The sequence below is a fragment of the Calliphora vicina genome, chromosome 4 (genome assembly GCF_958450345.1).
Source record: "Calliphora vicina chromosome 4, idCalVici1.1, whole genome shotgun sequence".
NCBI classification, from domain to species: Eukaryota; Metazoa; Arthropoda; class Insecta; order Diptera; family Calliphoridae; genus Calliphora; species Calliphora vicina.
The window spans coordinates 3,825,127-3,841,936 of NC_088783.1; the positions used below are offsets into that span (position 1 = coordinate 3,825,127).

At 27.6% G+C, this 16,810-nt stretch overlaps 1 protein-coding gene across 1 annotated transcript in view; it reads left to right on the plus strand.

Moving 5' to 3' along the window:
* Positions 1-3,483: 3,483 nt before the first annotated feature.
* The window catches only part of tbc (trabuco), a 50,047-nt gene continuing 36,720 nt past the window's right edge, over positions 3,484-16,810 (plus strand). The window contains exon 1 of the mRNA XM_065508523.1: positions 3,484-3,539. Within this exon, the coding sequence (XP_065364595.1) occupies positions 3,512-3,539 (28 nt within the window). The 5' untranslated portion in view covers positions 3,484-3,511. The remainder of the gene's footprint in view (positions 3,540-16,810) is intronic.

Below are 16,810 nucleotides of genomic sequence, written 5' to 3' on the forward strand. Positions count from 1 at the left end.
TTTAAAATCTCTATATTTCAATAAATACAATTACACAGAAAAAAGAAATTCATAATTGGAATGAATTTTGTAATAAATATTATTAATCGAACTTGACTTTTTTTCCCAAACTTTTCTCATTCAGTTTAAGAACATGTTCATAAATATTATAAAATTGTTCATGACGGAAATTTTTGCTTTTTTTTCATAAATTTAATAATATTTTATAATAAACTGCATTATAATTGGATTATCTAATGAATTAATGTAAAAATATATGTTTAGTAGCCATATATTGGCCAATATTTTAAGATGAATCAACAATATCTGAAACTTAAAAAAAGGAAAATTTTAAACATTTTTCAAAAACAAAAAATATAAATGAAAATGAAATTATATTTTTCAAGCCTTCTAGATTTATTTTGAAAACATAAAATATGAAAAAATCTTAATATTTAAGAAATTATTTATAAATGTTATGAATTGAAATCAATGAAATCACATCATACTATTTATGTTGAAACTTTTTTCTGTGTATTGAAATCAAAAAATTGTATGTTCATAATTTAAAATTATTTAACGGTAACGGTATTTACGATTATATCGGTAACGGTAGCTTAGAGGTAACGGTGGTTCAGCTGAAAGGGTATTCGTATGGATAACGATAGCTTAGCGGTAACGGTAGCCAACCTCGATTATTATAAATGAGGAGCCGCAGAACAAAAGGTACTTTTTCGCTTATTTAAAATTTTTGGGAAATTGAGTTTTAAATATTTCGCCCCATTAAAAAACTGCATGGGCCTGGAAATGGTAACAAGTTTCTTACTTATCAATAGATACATCTAACTGCCATAAGTAACCACATTAAATGTTAAGGATGTTTGAAATAAAACCATTTTAATATCGAAAAAGAAACTTTTGGTTAAAAAATAAAGAAAAAAAGTACGTTTTGTTAAAAACAAAATTATTTTCATATTAATGTTTATTTAATTTTAAATTAATGTTTTTTATCCTGATCTAACATATAAACAAATTACACATTGAAATTAAATATTTTTTTTCGTTTTATACTAGTGTTGTACGTTTTGTTAAGCACAAATTTTTTAGAACCCATTTACTTCACAGAAAAAACTATTTCTTAAACCGTTTCAATTAAAATATTTGTCACATATTGAACTGGTTTCAATTATTTCATAATTAAATCAAGTATTCATTTGCTCAAAAACAAAATTTCTTGATATTTTCTATTGAATTTTGAGTTTTGAATTTGATCATTTTGACAATTGAATATACAATTTTCGTTATTGGTTGAATTTTAAATACAAAAATTATTGAATAGATAATTTTCGTAATTGAAAAAAAAAAAATTACAAAAATTTTTGTGTTTCAATTACGAAAATTATCTATTCAATAATTTTTGTATTTGAAATTCAACCAATAACGAAAATTGTATATTCAATTGTCAAAATAATCAAATTCAAAATTCAATAGAAAATATCAAGAAATTTTGTTTTTGATCAAATGAATACTTGATTTAATTATGAAATAATTGAAACCAGCTCAATATGGGATAAATGTTTGAATTGAAATACAACTTTTTCTGTGTTAGAAAAAAATTCAAAAAATTTTGCTAACTTGATTGTTTCTAGAAGATTTCTACCTAAATATTTTAAAAATACCAAAAAACCAATTTTTGAAAAAATGCGAAAAAGTACTTTTTGTTCTGCAGCTTCTCAAATATATTTTGTATTCCAAATTTATTTAAATATAGGTAGCAATATTTCAAAATCGACATTTTGCGAAAAAGAACATTTTTATAGTAGAAAAAAAAATTTTTCTTGTTTGTTTATTTCTGAATTTTTTTATGTTATCCCAGAAAATCGCCTCTTTGACCCTTAAAACCATAAAAATTGGCTTGGCAATGTTCTGCAACTTTATCCAGGATTGTTAGGTCTACATTTTTTCTAAATGTACCAACATCGAAAAAATGTTAGCAGCTTCAACATTAATGGTGTTTTCTTTTCTGACACAAAATATTGCCTATATATTTTGTACCATTTATTAAATGTTACCAATACCCTCATAATGTGTTGCATTTTTAACGATCACAATAGAACAAAAATCATTACCATTTATGCACTTTTCTTTTATACAGCTTCTAAATGTTATAAAACTATACTTTTTGCTTACATAAAAGTGGTGCATTTCTAACCCTTTGTTAAAATTGAGGGTGAAACATGTTGCATATATTCAGGGATTTATGGTAACATTATTAGAAAAGAACACGACCAAACTACATTTTATTCAGAAAAGAACACAAAGAAGGTTAAAAGGCAGAATAAATGCATCATTTATGCCAGAAAAGAAAACACCATAAGTGTTGCGTACTCATCAACATTGTTGATATGTAGAAGCTGATGGACTGATGGACATGTTTATAAACATGATGAATGTTGCAGGCAGTCGTTACAGACCGTTAAATTCAAATCGCTAATGCCAATTCGTAACAATATAATTCTTTATGACAACTGTGTAAACAATACTTAACTACCATTTACGTTACTTTTTAAAGGTGTGTCATATGAATGTAAATTGAAAACATATACATTTTTTGCTCCCACTGTGCCTTTACGAGTAAATAAATTAAGACATTAAAAAAAACAACCATGATTTTCTCCTGTACTCTATGAAATGAGTTATTGTTCTTGCTTCACAGTACTCAGATAACCATAATAAAGCAACAAATATTTGTGCGGTCATTACGATACGAAAAGCAAAAAAGAAAAAGCTACGAAAAAAACTGTTAGGCATCAAGAGTGACGTGGATAAACGTAAACAAACTGGGAAAAAAATACTATAGAAAATGTAAACCAGCTAAAATACACAACAGGACCAATACCACTAGTAAAGGAATGCGAATAAAAAAAAAACACACAACGCTTAACCTACCCAAATGGAAAAGAACGAAATAAAGAATTAAAGAACACCTTTGACAACCTACATTTCATAAAACAAAACAAAGACACGAAGAGTGAGAGTAAGAGTGAGCAATTGAGAGAGTAAAACATAATTGAGTATGCGTTATAAACACACACATAATGAAACTAAGAGTTAAAAGCGAAAGGAAAAGGAGCAAAATGAAGGAAGAAAAAATATGGGAAAACTTCTAAACAGAGTTAACAATACGGTAACTTTACAAACATTATTAACAGTTGCTGGCGAGAGTTAAAACCGTTAACACGTATACATTTCCGACTGGAACAACAGGAAAAATTAGTTAATATCAACATCTAAATACTGAAAAACTGTGTATATTTTGTGTGTTTGTCTGTGCTCCGTGTATATTTACACAGTATACAAATATTAAAAATTTAAATTAAAGCTTTAAATAAAATAAAATTCAAATTACATTTTATTGAAATTGAAAAGAATAGAATAGAGAAAAAAGTACACACTAAAGTTAAACTGTGCTCAATAGTGTTAAGAAATAAAATTTGCAAAAAATATAGAAAACAAATCAAGCAAAATAATCATGAAAATGGTACAAACTAATAATCCAGGTAATGACAATTTATAGTATTTTCCTTGTTTTTTTTTTGCTTCATATTTTCTGCTTTTAGTATTAAATTCCAATTTAGTAACTGTGCTTGCTGTGTAGAGGCACTGGTAGAAATAGTGTAACATTGAAAACGAAAGTTAAGTTTTTGTAACACAGAAATATTTTCTGGATTTTCGTTTTATTCAACAATTTTTTTCATTTAGCAAAAAGTATTTCTATGTTCCAAAGGCTTTAATGGCGGCTGACACTATTTTGCACTTTTACTTGTAAAATAATTTGTGTGTCTGTATGTATGTATGAATATGTAGAGTACTAGTGTACTTGTTATACATATTTACATCATTATCATCATGGTGGCGTTGATAACAAAAATATTTGTATGAGAGTATGTTGATACAAGTTTGTATATTATTAACACATGCCTTAAAATACTACTTGCCATAGGTACTCATGTATACGAAGGCAGGCTGAAAATTATTATTTAACACGTGACATAGAAAATGATTCCAATTAATAAACAGTCATATCGGTTCTTTAGATATATTTTGTGAATTAAAAACCTTAAAATCCAATTCACATTGATCGTGTTATACCAATCGCATGGCAAGCTCATTCTATCAATACCCATATTGTTTAGATCAGTATACGCTAATAAATCAGAACTTTATCTTTTAGTCATAAAGTTTGTAAAAGCTAACAAAAATTATTAATTGAAAACATGGACGCGAATAAGGCCACTAAGATGTTACTACACGCAGAGAAAAAATATAGTTGGGCATGGTTACTGTAACATTTCAATATTGTTACAAGTTTTTTAACTATATTATAGTCACAGTAACCATTTACATGATTGTGGTAACCATAATATGGTTAATTTACGATTCACATGATTGTGTCAACCATATATGTATATGGTTACAGTAAACAAATATATGTTTGTGACAACCATTCATATGATGAAGGACTTATCATATTATGTTGCTCTCGGCTTAAAGCTTATCATAATCTGAGAACAACATATTATGATAAAATTATTCATCATAAATATGGTTGTCACAAACATATACTTGTTTACTGTAACCATATATATGGTTGATGCAATCATGTGAATCATAAATTAACCATATTATGGTTACCACAATCATGTAAATAGTTACTGTGACTATAATATTGTTAAAAATCTTGTAACACTATTTAAATGGTTACAGTAACCATGCCCAATTACATTTTTTCTCTGCGTGTATGTGAAAGTATTTAGAGCTTATTATAACCTTTTAAAGGCAAAAATAAAAATAATAGTTTATACTGACTATATTTAATTTTTTAATTTAATTGCTATGTTTTAGGCTAAGATTTCGGCGAAAACTAAGCTCCCAATTAGCATTGTTATACCCATTGTTATCTGTCACGTACGGTATGTCACGTACGATATATCCTTTTTTGCGTTCGATATTTTGGACAAAAATATTTCGAAAGAACTTATTATTTTTATAAAATATTGTACCCTTTTAATGGAACATAAAGATCAAATTATTTTTCAGATACTCTTATTTTTGCAAAATCTATTCCACTCTATAGGCGTTAATCGGGTTTCTGGTTTGATCGGTTAATCGAGCAAATAAATAATCGGGGTCTAGATTTAATCGGTTAATAATCGGTTAATTTTAAATTATTCGATTAACCGAATAATCTCCATTTTAATTTTAAACTGAAAATAAAACCACGAATTTTGAGTACTTATTTTAAGTATTTTATTAATAAAAGAACAAAAACATAAAAAAAACATAACAGTTCAACCAAAAAATTAATAATTTTCTTTAGTTTCAATAAAAATTGACTTGGAAATTTAAAGTAAGACATGATCAAGAACATAGACCACAACTAGATAGGTAACTGAGAGACCTAATTCATGAGAATGTATTGTATGTATTTTGTAATTCATGAGAATGTATTGTATGTATTTTGTTTTTGTACCTTATGTGTGAAAAGAGATTAATTTATTCCCCTCTCCTTCCGTTCTATGTGTTTATTCTATGATCAAGAATATCCAATATCTCAGTTCTTTTTTTATTTTTTTCTAAGCATATCAAATCCTCCCTTATATCATTGGAGTCCTTTTTGGATTGTTTTTAGATTTTGAATACTTTTAATAATTTAAATTATTCAATTATTCGAACAGTTAACCGACCAAAATTAATCGTTTAACCGATTAACGGTTAATCGATTGAATACCCTAATAGGCGTACAAATATCACATACGCAGTAATGAATTTCTACATAAACAGTATGAATTTTTAAAATTAACGAACATTAGAACATAGAAATAAACATATAGAACGGAAGTAGAGAGAAATGTCAATTAAAAAATCATTAACAAAGTGATTCTATGTCGATCGCTAGACTTTTGGCGTTACAAATATCAGAAAAAAAGATATTTGTGCGGAAGAATTTACTGGTATATTTATGAAAATTAATTTAGTATTTATTAGGGTATTCACTTAATCGGGTTTCTGATTTAATCGGTTAATCGAGCAAATAATTAATCGAGGTTTAGATTTAAACGGTTAATAATCGGTTAATTTTAAATTATTCGATTAACCGAATAATTTCCATTTTAATTTTAAATTGAAAAGAAAAACAAGAATTTTGTGTACTTATATAAGCATTTTGTTAATAAAAAGAACAAAAACATAGAAAACAAACAAAACATAACATTTCAACAAAACATTAAGTAAACGTATGAGTTTTCATTAGGATTCTAGGGAGATATTCTGAAATAATATTCTAAAAAAAGAATATAATTTAAATGATTTCTTTTTTAAGGATTTTTTTTAGTTTTAATAAAACTTGAATTGAAAAAACTCTCTCACTGATTGTAGATGATGGAGAAATCGATAGTAAGGCATGATAAGGAATATCCAATTTCTCAGTTAATTTTTTAATTTTTTGTAAGCATATAAAATCTTCCATCATACCATGTGAGTCCTTTTTGCATTTTTTTAGATTTTGAATACTTTAATAGTTTTTTTAAGCTGTGATAAAAGACTCGTTTAGTAATGTCTTCAGTTTCGCCTATTACCATATCGTAAGGACAAAATTCATCATAGAACATTCTAGAAAAAAGGGTAATTTGGAAATTCCTTAGTGTCAGTTTTCGTACTATATTTCAAAAAACTATTGCTAGAAGGGAATGTTTATGAGTTGTGAAATAAATTGTGTGTGTTTAAAACTATATTTTTGTATAAAGTTAGAAAAAACAAATTTCGGTTAATCGACACAAATTAATCCGTTTATTTGTTATTTGAAAATAGTCAATTTTGAATTATTCGAACAGTTAACTGACCGGAATTAATTGGTTAAACGATTAACGGTTAATCGATTGAATATCCTAGTATTTATAGAATTCAACAAACAAAAACATTTCATTTAACACACTTACAATATTAACCAAATTTCTTCTAAGTAAATTTACTCCCTAAAGCTTAAATCGTTTAAAGTTTTTTTATTACTCAGTAAAATGCATGAATAATATATTATCATTATCATGTCATATACTGTGCTTCCAATGCAAATATGTTAAGAGATACAAAAGCTGAACTCGTTTTTAGTTATTAAAAGAATTCAATTAAATGGAGGTACGTACATCATTATGTCTTAAATTGTTAGATTATTGAAACGCAAAAATACTAAGAATGTTAAAATGTTTATGGAGAGAACGAACATTAAAGCAAAAGAAATCTTATCATCTCCGTATTACTTATCCATGAGCTAGATAAGGTTGGTTAATGCGTAAAAGAAAAATCTTTTTTTTTTTTTTTTCAGTTTCAATTGTTAATATTTATGTATTTCTGTATGGATTTACATAAATGTCAGTATCATATGAGTTCAGTGGCATTATCACGTGTATTATTGTCGTGTGTAACGGTCACGTATATTTAATGATTTAACAATAAATTATTTATTATTTATATGTGTACACTGTACACACAAGATAATATCGTTAGCTGAAATGAAAACCACATAAGTACCGTAAAAATATTAAAATAAATTAATTAATTTTTAATTTTTGTACAACTTATGAACTTTATAAAAAGCTGCTTTCAATCTTATTATTTTTTAATTCAATGAATGTTATTGTAAAATGGAGAAAATTGCAATTAGGAGGTTTTGCTTTTCAGCTAACGTATGCAAATTAGGATGGCCCCCAAAAAACTTGCAGATGCCCATAACTAAAATGAAAGTTTAATTCATTCAATGATACCGTTTCTCAAAATATTTGTCCTGGCATCAGTATTTGGTGAGCTGGATGCAGGGTAATTTATTAAGGTTTTTACGGGTTTTCATATTTCTTGCAAATGAAATATATGAAATATTGGTAGATATTAGGGTATTCAATTAATCGGGTTTCTGGTTTAATCGGTTAATCGAGCAAATAATTAATCGGGGTTTAGATTTATTCGGTTAATAATCGGTTAATTTAAAATTATTCGATTAACCGAATAATTTTTATTTTAATTTTAAATTGAAAATACAACAAAGAATTTTGTGTACAAATACATAAAAAACAAAACAATTCATCCAAAAAATAGCAAATATGGTATTTGAGATCCTTTTTGTATACACATGTGAGTTTTTTTAGGGTTTTATTGAAAACTTCAGAAATAATCATTTAAAAAAACAATATAATTTAAATGATTTCCTTTAAAACTATTTTTTCTTCAGATTTAATAAAACTTGACTTGGAAAAAATTCTCTCGCTGATGTATTGTTGGAGAAATCGAAATCATGATAAAGAATATCCAATATATCAGTTCTTTTTTTAGTTATACCATTGTAGTCCTTTTTGGATTGTGTTAGATATTGAATACATTTAATATTTTCGCAAAGTTCTGATAAAATACACTTTTCCAAAAAAATTTCGTATATACATGTAAATACAAACAAATTTTCAAATACATGTGAATTAATTAATTGAAATTTGTTTCTTCATTGATACGGAAAAATAAATACAAAAAAATATGTATGTTAAAGTGCAAAAAAAAGTAATTTCGGTTAATCGGTTAATCGACACAAATTAATCGGTTTATTTGTTATTCGAAAATAGGAAATTTTAAATTATTCGAACAGTTAACCGTCAAAAATTAATCGGTTAACAGATTAACGGTTAATCGATTGAATACCCTAGTAGATATCAAATGTATTTCAAATGCTACATAGTGCCATATTTGAAATTATAGTGTAAGTCCAAAAATATTCGAACTTTTGTAATTTTTTGAAATTAATAGTTTAAATCAATACGCTGTTTTTTCGTTTTTCGAAAATCAATTTATTTCAAAACTTATTATTGGTTATATGACATAAAAATGTGGCATTTCCTTCGATTAGTCAACCGGAATCGAAAAATAAAATATTGATAATCATCGTGTTTTATTGAAGATATGACTGAAACTGGCTGAAATTGGTCCATTATTTCACCTAGCCCCCATACAAATTACCTCCTGAAATTTTAGCTTCTATTTTTTATCGGCCATTAATGTTTAATTTATGTAGGTATCTTTACAAATATTGTTTCAAATAAGTTTTATATATACCGAATTCAAGTCACCAAATTTTGTTATGATCGGTCCATAATTAGTCATTGCTCCCATATAAGTCCCGTTTCCGTAAATCACTTTAACGTTCATAAATCTCATAAAAATGTTGGTATACACATAAAATTCAACATAAATAACATTCATATAGACATAATTTCATGATGATCGGTCAATAAGTGGTCATAGCTCCCATATAAGGCCCACTTCAAAAATCACTCACGAATATAAAAAATTGAAGAAAAATGTTACTTAGTGTAGGGTATTATATGGTCGGGCTTGACCGTCGACACTTTCTTAATTGTTTTTTCAGGAAATTTGAAAATATATATGGGAAAATGCATGGCGATAATAATAGAAAAACATATGGAAGAATCGTACGTTCGTGACCCGTATGTTTGCTACCGGTACTTAAGCCAAATAAACAAAAACCAATAGAAATATTGATACCGGATAGAGACCTACATTAAAATAAATTAATCGCTTTTAAATATTCCGTTTCTTTTCGCAGATTTTTACATTTGACTTTTATTTTTCATTACCACATGTTTATAACTCTCATTATGAAAACTTAAACTCGATGAAATCCATTTTTTGCACTAAACATAGAGCTACCAAAATGCTATCGAATCGCAAAAAAATACTAGGAAAAGTTTTGCTTTCTATATTCTTTGGACATCAAAAGCGTACGAAACATTAATTTTCCATCATGACAACGCTCGGCCACATATTGCAATACCTAGTCAGGACCGTGCCCCGTCCCCGTACTATATATATCGATCGATGTAGAACGCTCTCTCTGGTATACGCCTCACTTTGCAATAGAGTATACGAAATTGTCTGGATTCGTTCTTGGCCTCCAAAGATGACCTATTCATTTGGCTCGGAATCCATATGTTGCCAGAAAGATGGGAAGTGGGCATAACTAACAATATCTTAAATAAATGTATATTGTACAAATGTGTCAAAATAAAAGCTAAATATTTGAACAAATCCCGCATTTTTAAGTCATGAACCCAAGAAACCTTAAACCAGCTCACTAAATACTGATGCCAGCACAAAATTGTTGAGAAATGGTCTCCACAAACAAACTAAACTATAATTTTAGTCCGCAACATCGACATCTTATTTTTCCTCCATACAAAACGGGGCCACCCTAATCTATATGTATGTATGTCTGTGCATTTGAATATTTATTGTATCGTCAGTTAATGAACATAAATCCTTATGACAAGGCTTGAGACATTTAAGGAAATGTTTATTTACATGTATCTATATAAATATTTGATTTACTAGGGCGTATGATTTATTTCTTATTTATATTCATATCAAATATTCCTCATACGTTTAGTTGGTTGGTTGCTTGTTATTTAAGAAGTATCAAGTAGAATTTTACTTTTTACATTCGTTTTTCTGTTTAAGAATTCTTTTGTTGAATTAGACAAATAATTGTACCTATTTATTTACATATGTATGTTATGTCAATGGTATTAAATGGCAATCTAAAAATATTTTTTCTTTAAAGTTTAATCCAATTAAATGTTGTATGTATATGTAATTATTATATAAAGTAGTTAGCATTGCTATTTTAACTTTAGAATATTAAAAACTAGATTTAAAAAAAAAATATTTTAAAGCAATAAAAATATAAGAATAATGGTAATGGGTATTTGTCTGCAATATATAAAATATATTACAATATTTCAATAACCAATATTGTAGAAATTAAATTAAAATTGTGCGATTTATCAACATTTGTATATAAAATTTGAACTTTGATTCTCGGTAAAATTAACAGTTTAATTAAAATTAACATTTTCGATAATTGCCTTGTCGAAAATGTTTGTTTCTATCAGAGTTGGGGGTAGTGCACTAAATGTTGAGTGCAATCAACATTTCACTAGCACTAAATATTATTTTAAAAAATATATTTTTAACTAATTTTCATCAGCTTTAGTGGTAGTGAAGCTTATATTTTTATCACTAATATTTTTTAGTGATAGTGATATTTTTTTAACTATAAATCAATTGAGTGGTAGTGTAGAAATAAGCACTAAACTCAAATAGTTAAAAAATTTAACAATAACTAAAAAAAAGCTTCAATAATTTTCTTTGCACTAATATATACAAAATTAGTGATCATAAAGTTATTCCAGTTTAAACTAGAATATTAAATATACAGATGTTTGTTGAGTAAGCTTCAAAGTGTTTTTCAGCATCCGAAGAAATAATAACACAAAAAACCACTGATAATGTAGGATTCTTAGATTTTGGGGAAATTGACAGTAAGTGAAAAAGTTATTGAAGAAATTACTTAGTTTATTAACATCTTCAATATTAGGACATTCAACCTTTGTGCAGAAAGATAGCATAGAAAGTGAAATACGTGCGTTCCTTTTAAGCTCGGACACTGATATTTGCAGTCTCAAAAAATTGCCAAAATGTTTTTTAAATTTAACACGCCTTTAGCTTCTTCTGCTCCAGTAGAGCGTTTATTTTCTTTTAGTAGAATGGTGGATTCTCCTCGGAGAAATAAATTAAGTGATTCGAATTTCGAAAAGCTTGTTTTACTTATAGCCAATAATCGCTAATTATTTTCTGTGTAATTGCTTATTTCTATTTCTTATTTCTATTTATTGTAATTTGTGTATTCACACAGAGAAAACGGATTCGTGATAGCAACCGAATTTGTTGCCAATCGAATGATTCTGTCTTAGTGACCGAATTTTACAGTTGTGGCTACAATATTTTGGAAGGGACAACTAAAATTTGGTTGCCTCAACTGAAATTCTTCTTTATCAACTGACTTTCTGTGGTTAGAACTGAAAAATTCTATGTGTGCAACCGAATCATTCGATTGGCAACAAATTCGGTTGCTATCACGAATCTGTTTTCTCTGTGCATATACCGCTTTTACGTTTTTTCCTAAATATATTAACTTAAACTATGAATAGAGTAAAACATTTCTTTGTTGAAAAAAATAGTGCAGGAATATTTTTTTAACTAAAAATTTTAGTGTAGAAAAAATTATTTCATTAAGCTGCAAAAAAAAATATTTTAACTATTTTCAAAATATTATTAGTTAAAAAATTTTAACTACACTATCACTATTATTGAGTGAGGCTTATATTTTTCAACTCATCACTAAACATTAAAAAAATTAGTGAATTATTTTACACTACCACTAACTATTAGTGATAGTTAAAAATTAGTGCACTACCCCCAACTATGGTTTCTTTCCTATATTCTCAAATATGACAGTAAATGCAGAACTTTAGAAAGTTCTAGGTAAATTATTTGAAACATTTTAGTTTTCTATATTTAGTGCTTTATATGAAGTCTTATTTTATATTATTTTTAGTTTAAAATGTCATAGTACGTCATGATGTTAGTAGAAAAAAAACTGATAAAATTAAAAATTCTAGGAAAACTATGATTCTGCTAGATAATAATTAATACAAAATTGTTACAACGTAGCTATAATTAAATATGTTGTATTTTTATAGCCTTCACCATAAGTGATATAAATATCACAGAGAAAAAAGTGTTTTTGTTACTCTCCTGAAAACAGACCTTGTCATAAAGAACAAAAATTGTGAACATATAAAATCAAAAAAACTTCATCTTCAAGATCAAAATTGCAAAAAGCTTTAAAATTTTGATTTTTTTTACCTTTTTCCCCTGTTCGGGTCCATAGGTAGCAAGCCATTCAAAATTCAAGGAATCAATCAACTACAAAAATGTACCTAAGATATCAATAAACAACTTTCTAGAACAAATGAACATTGTTGAATCAGCCACTTACAGCGGAAGCCGATGAATAAAAAAGAAAGACTCGACCTCTTCGTGTCTATTACGGAACTCATTTATTTACAACAATATTTTTCTTAAGTACTAATTATACAATTCTTAAAACAAAACTAGACTAAACACATGTTGAAAATGTGTTTGCCTAAAACTATTTATATTTTGTATTTACCCACACTTAACATCAGTGTGAGGGAAAACACTTTCTGATCTTATCTTTTCCACTCACAATGCACATTCTCGACCATCGACCTATCAAAAATAAAAGTACAGTTTCACAAAACTGAACAAACATCCTAGGAACGATTCTTAACACCGTTTAGGTAGGACAATATAAGTGCATACTTTTAGGCAGCTTAAAAAAATTATTTCGAATTTTTTTAAAGTTTTTTCCGTTTTGATCTTGAAGATGAAGTTTTTTTTCAAATCTGTCACATACGATATTAAATTTTATTTATTATAAAATCATTCAAATCTAGTTTTTATTTAAAAATGACGGATTGTAAAGGAAAAATATTTGGTTTAGTGTATGAAATTAAAAGAAAACATAACGTTTTATGTCACGTACGATATACCCTTATTTCGCTCGATATCTTGGACAACAATGTTTCGAAAGAACTTATTATTTTTTTTTAAATATAGTTCTCTCTGAATGGAACATAAATACCAAATTATTATTCAGATACTATTATTTTTGCAAAATCTATTCCACTCTATAGGCGAACAAATGTCACGTACGATGACATGGGATTGCCCATATAACAACAAATGTACTCTAAGCTTATCTTTGTTGTACCTACATATATATATATATATTAGTTCACAGTTTTTCTTGTCTTTTCTCGTGCATTGAATATCAGGGATTGTTTTTGGAAATAGTTAGCATTTTGGATTCTAATAAATAGCGGTGCAAAAATGTGTTTAATCGTAAGGGTATAAAGGATGTGTAGCTGTTATAACAATATATTATCAACAAAGGACAGCAAACTAAATCTATAAAGGACCCATAACATTCACATTTTATTTGATTAACAAACAAACTAACATACTCACTCTTTAAACTTAAATAAAGCATATGGCAGCAGCTAATATTAAAACAGATGCATGCATGCATACATACATATGTATTTAAATGTATTATATACTTTGTAAATAATGTATATAAAATATCACCAGCACACAAATAAATAAAATAATCCATATTTGTTTCTATACTCTCATATTCGCTTAGAAAACATACGGACTGGACTGACTCAACAAATAATCTCATGAACTGAACAATTTTTGTCATGTAAAAGAAAACATGAAGAACTATTTACATGCAGATTCATGCACAAACACACCCTAAAGTTGTTCATTTAACAGCGAACATGAGACAACTTTTGAAATGAACCATTTAACATTCTTTCGCAGACATAATTTATTCGAATATTTTTTTTATGGATAAACTCTTGGTATAAATTACATTTTCTTGTTATTTTTTTTAAGATTTTTTTCTATACATGTATATTAGAGAGCTCCAAGATTGTATGGACTGAAAAAATTTTTCTAGGTAAAGGCCATCCCCCACTAGAATTGTTCTATGTATGGTAGAAACACGTTGTGTAAAATATTAGGATGATAGGATAACGTTAACTGGTGCCACAACGATGCTGAAGTTTTGAGTTGCATTTACAAGGGGAAAAATTATTTTTTTTGTTTTCGTAAAAATGTTACCATTAAATAATTACTTTTGCAATTTAATTTAAATGAATCGGAATGTGTTCGTTCTTGTCGTTCAAATAAGATATAAAAGACAAGTATTGGTAAAAAAAATTTTAAAGTTATTAAAAATTCGCCAAGCCATTAACGTGTCTCAGGCCACTAGAACAAGAAATGTGGTAACAAAATTATAATATTTTGCGAAATATTAAAATAAAAGCTTATTTTTACTTAAAATATATCCATATTTAATTGTATATCAGTTTCTGTCTTCGTAGGATACCGTTAATCCATTTGCAGGTAAAACCAAAAAAAATATTTACCAATTTAAAATTTTTAAAAATTTTGTTAAACAAATTTCAGAATTTGTTGATCATCACATTGGAATTTATTGAGAAAATAATAGGGAATAAAAATATGAACAAAGTATGACAATAGCTCCTATAGTAGTCGCGTACCTGTGATTTAAATTTTGCAATTTTCGAGAAAAAATTTTTTTGGCCATATTTTGGCGAATGAGCCTTATTTCGTTACTGTTACGAATTTTAAGTAAAACCTATTCAGAATAGTCCAGGTAATTTTAGATATAGTTATTAATATAGTTTTACTAAAATTGGAAAACGTTAAACCTTAAATCCTATCTATTATGAGTTGCTGAAAAAATGAGTTGTTTTTATAGAGTTCAAGCATCATCATCAGGCATGCAAAATCGTTTTTCAAGGTCTCTCGGCTTCAATTCGTATGGTATCCAATTTCTCTGATTTTGGATGAATCCTGCTGCTGACAAACATTTTGAAATTGCTGCTTGAGTAGCTCCCAATGATTTTGCAAGTTCTTGGTGAGTTTTACAACAATCTTCATGGAGTAATGCCTCCACTTCTTGGTCTGCAACCCTTTTTGGCTGGCCTGTGCGATCTTTGACTTCCTTGTATAAATCATTAGTTCTGATCAGCAATATCTGTCGCACGTTGAAAACGATGGAACACTTTAACCCTAAGCTTTGGTGAGCAATCGGTGTACTTCAGTTGTACTTTTTTCAAATTAAAAAAGTAAAGCAAATCTTCTCGCATATGAAGCTTTGTTGATACAAAATTCGACCTAATAATTTTTTACTTGGACATTTTTATACCATATGAAAGAGAAGCTCATATTGTCAGCAATTTAATTTGAAAATGACGAAGACAAATTTTAGACCTGGAGAGCATCGAAAATTCCAAAAGTGCAAAATAAAAACCACCCTAATAGACACAAGCAAATCTATGATCAAGTTTTACATATTTTTTATGCAGAAGAAGTATTTTATGAAACAGTATAAATCATACTCCGATTATTAAAGGAATTTAGTGTCAACAGAGTTTATGTTTTTATGAAATTTCATGTTTCCTTAACTTGTATATACTACGTGATTCAATTAAAGATAAACTATCTGAGATTTCTGTAATTGGATAGAAAATTTATAAACGGCTCGAATTTTAAACACAACGATCAATATTAGCCAATTGCAGCCACAACAAATTATGAAGAAAATCCGCTCGTATTATCCATTGTTCTTAAGTCCACAAGTATTGTGTTTGTTTTTATTTAAATGTTACTAAAAATAATTTTAATTTTTGGTTTGCACTGCGAAAACTGCGAATGAATACAAATGTTTGTGGTCTTATATCTACACGCAGAGAAAAAATATACTTGGGCATGGTTACTGTAACCGTTTCAATATTGTTACAAGTTTTTTAACTATATTATGGTCACAGTAACCATTTACATGATTGTGGTAACCATATATATGGTTACAGTAAACAAATATATGTTTGTGACAACCATTCACATGATGAAGGACTTATCATATTATGTTGCTCTCGGCTTAAGGTTTATCATAATCTGAGAACAACATATTATGATAAAATTATTCATCATAAATATGGTTGCCACAAACATATATTTGTTTACTGTAACCATATATATGGTTGATACAATCATGTGAATAATAAATTAACCATATTATGGTTACCACAATCATGTAAATGGTTACTGTGACTATAATATTGTTAAAAATCTTGTAACACTATTTAAATGGTTACAGTAACCATGCCCAATTATATTTTTTCTCTGCGTGTATGTATGGAAATACATTTTCATACGTTTTTACGAGATTGTTAACTACGCATTCCACACA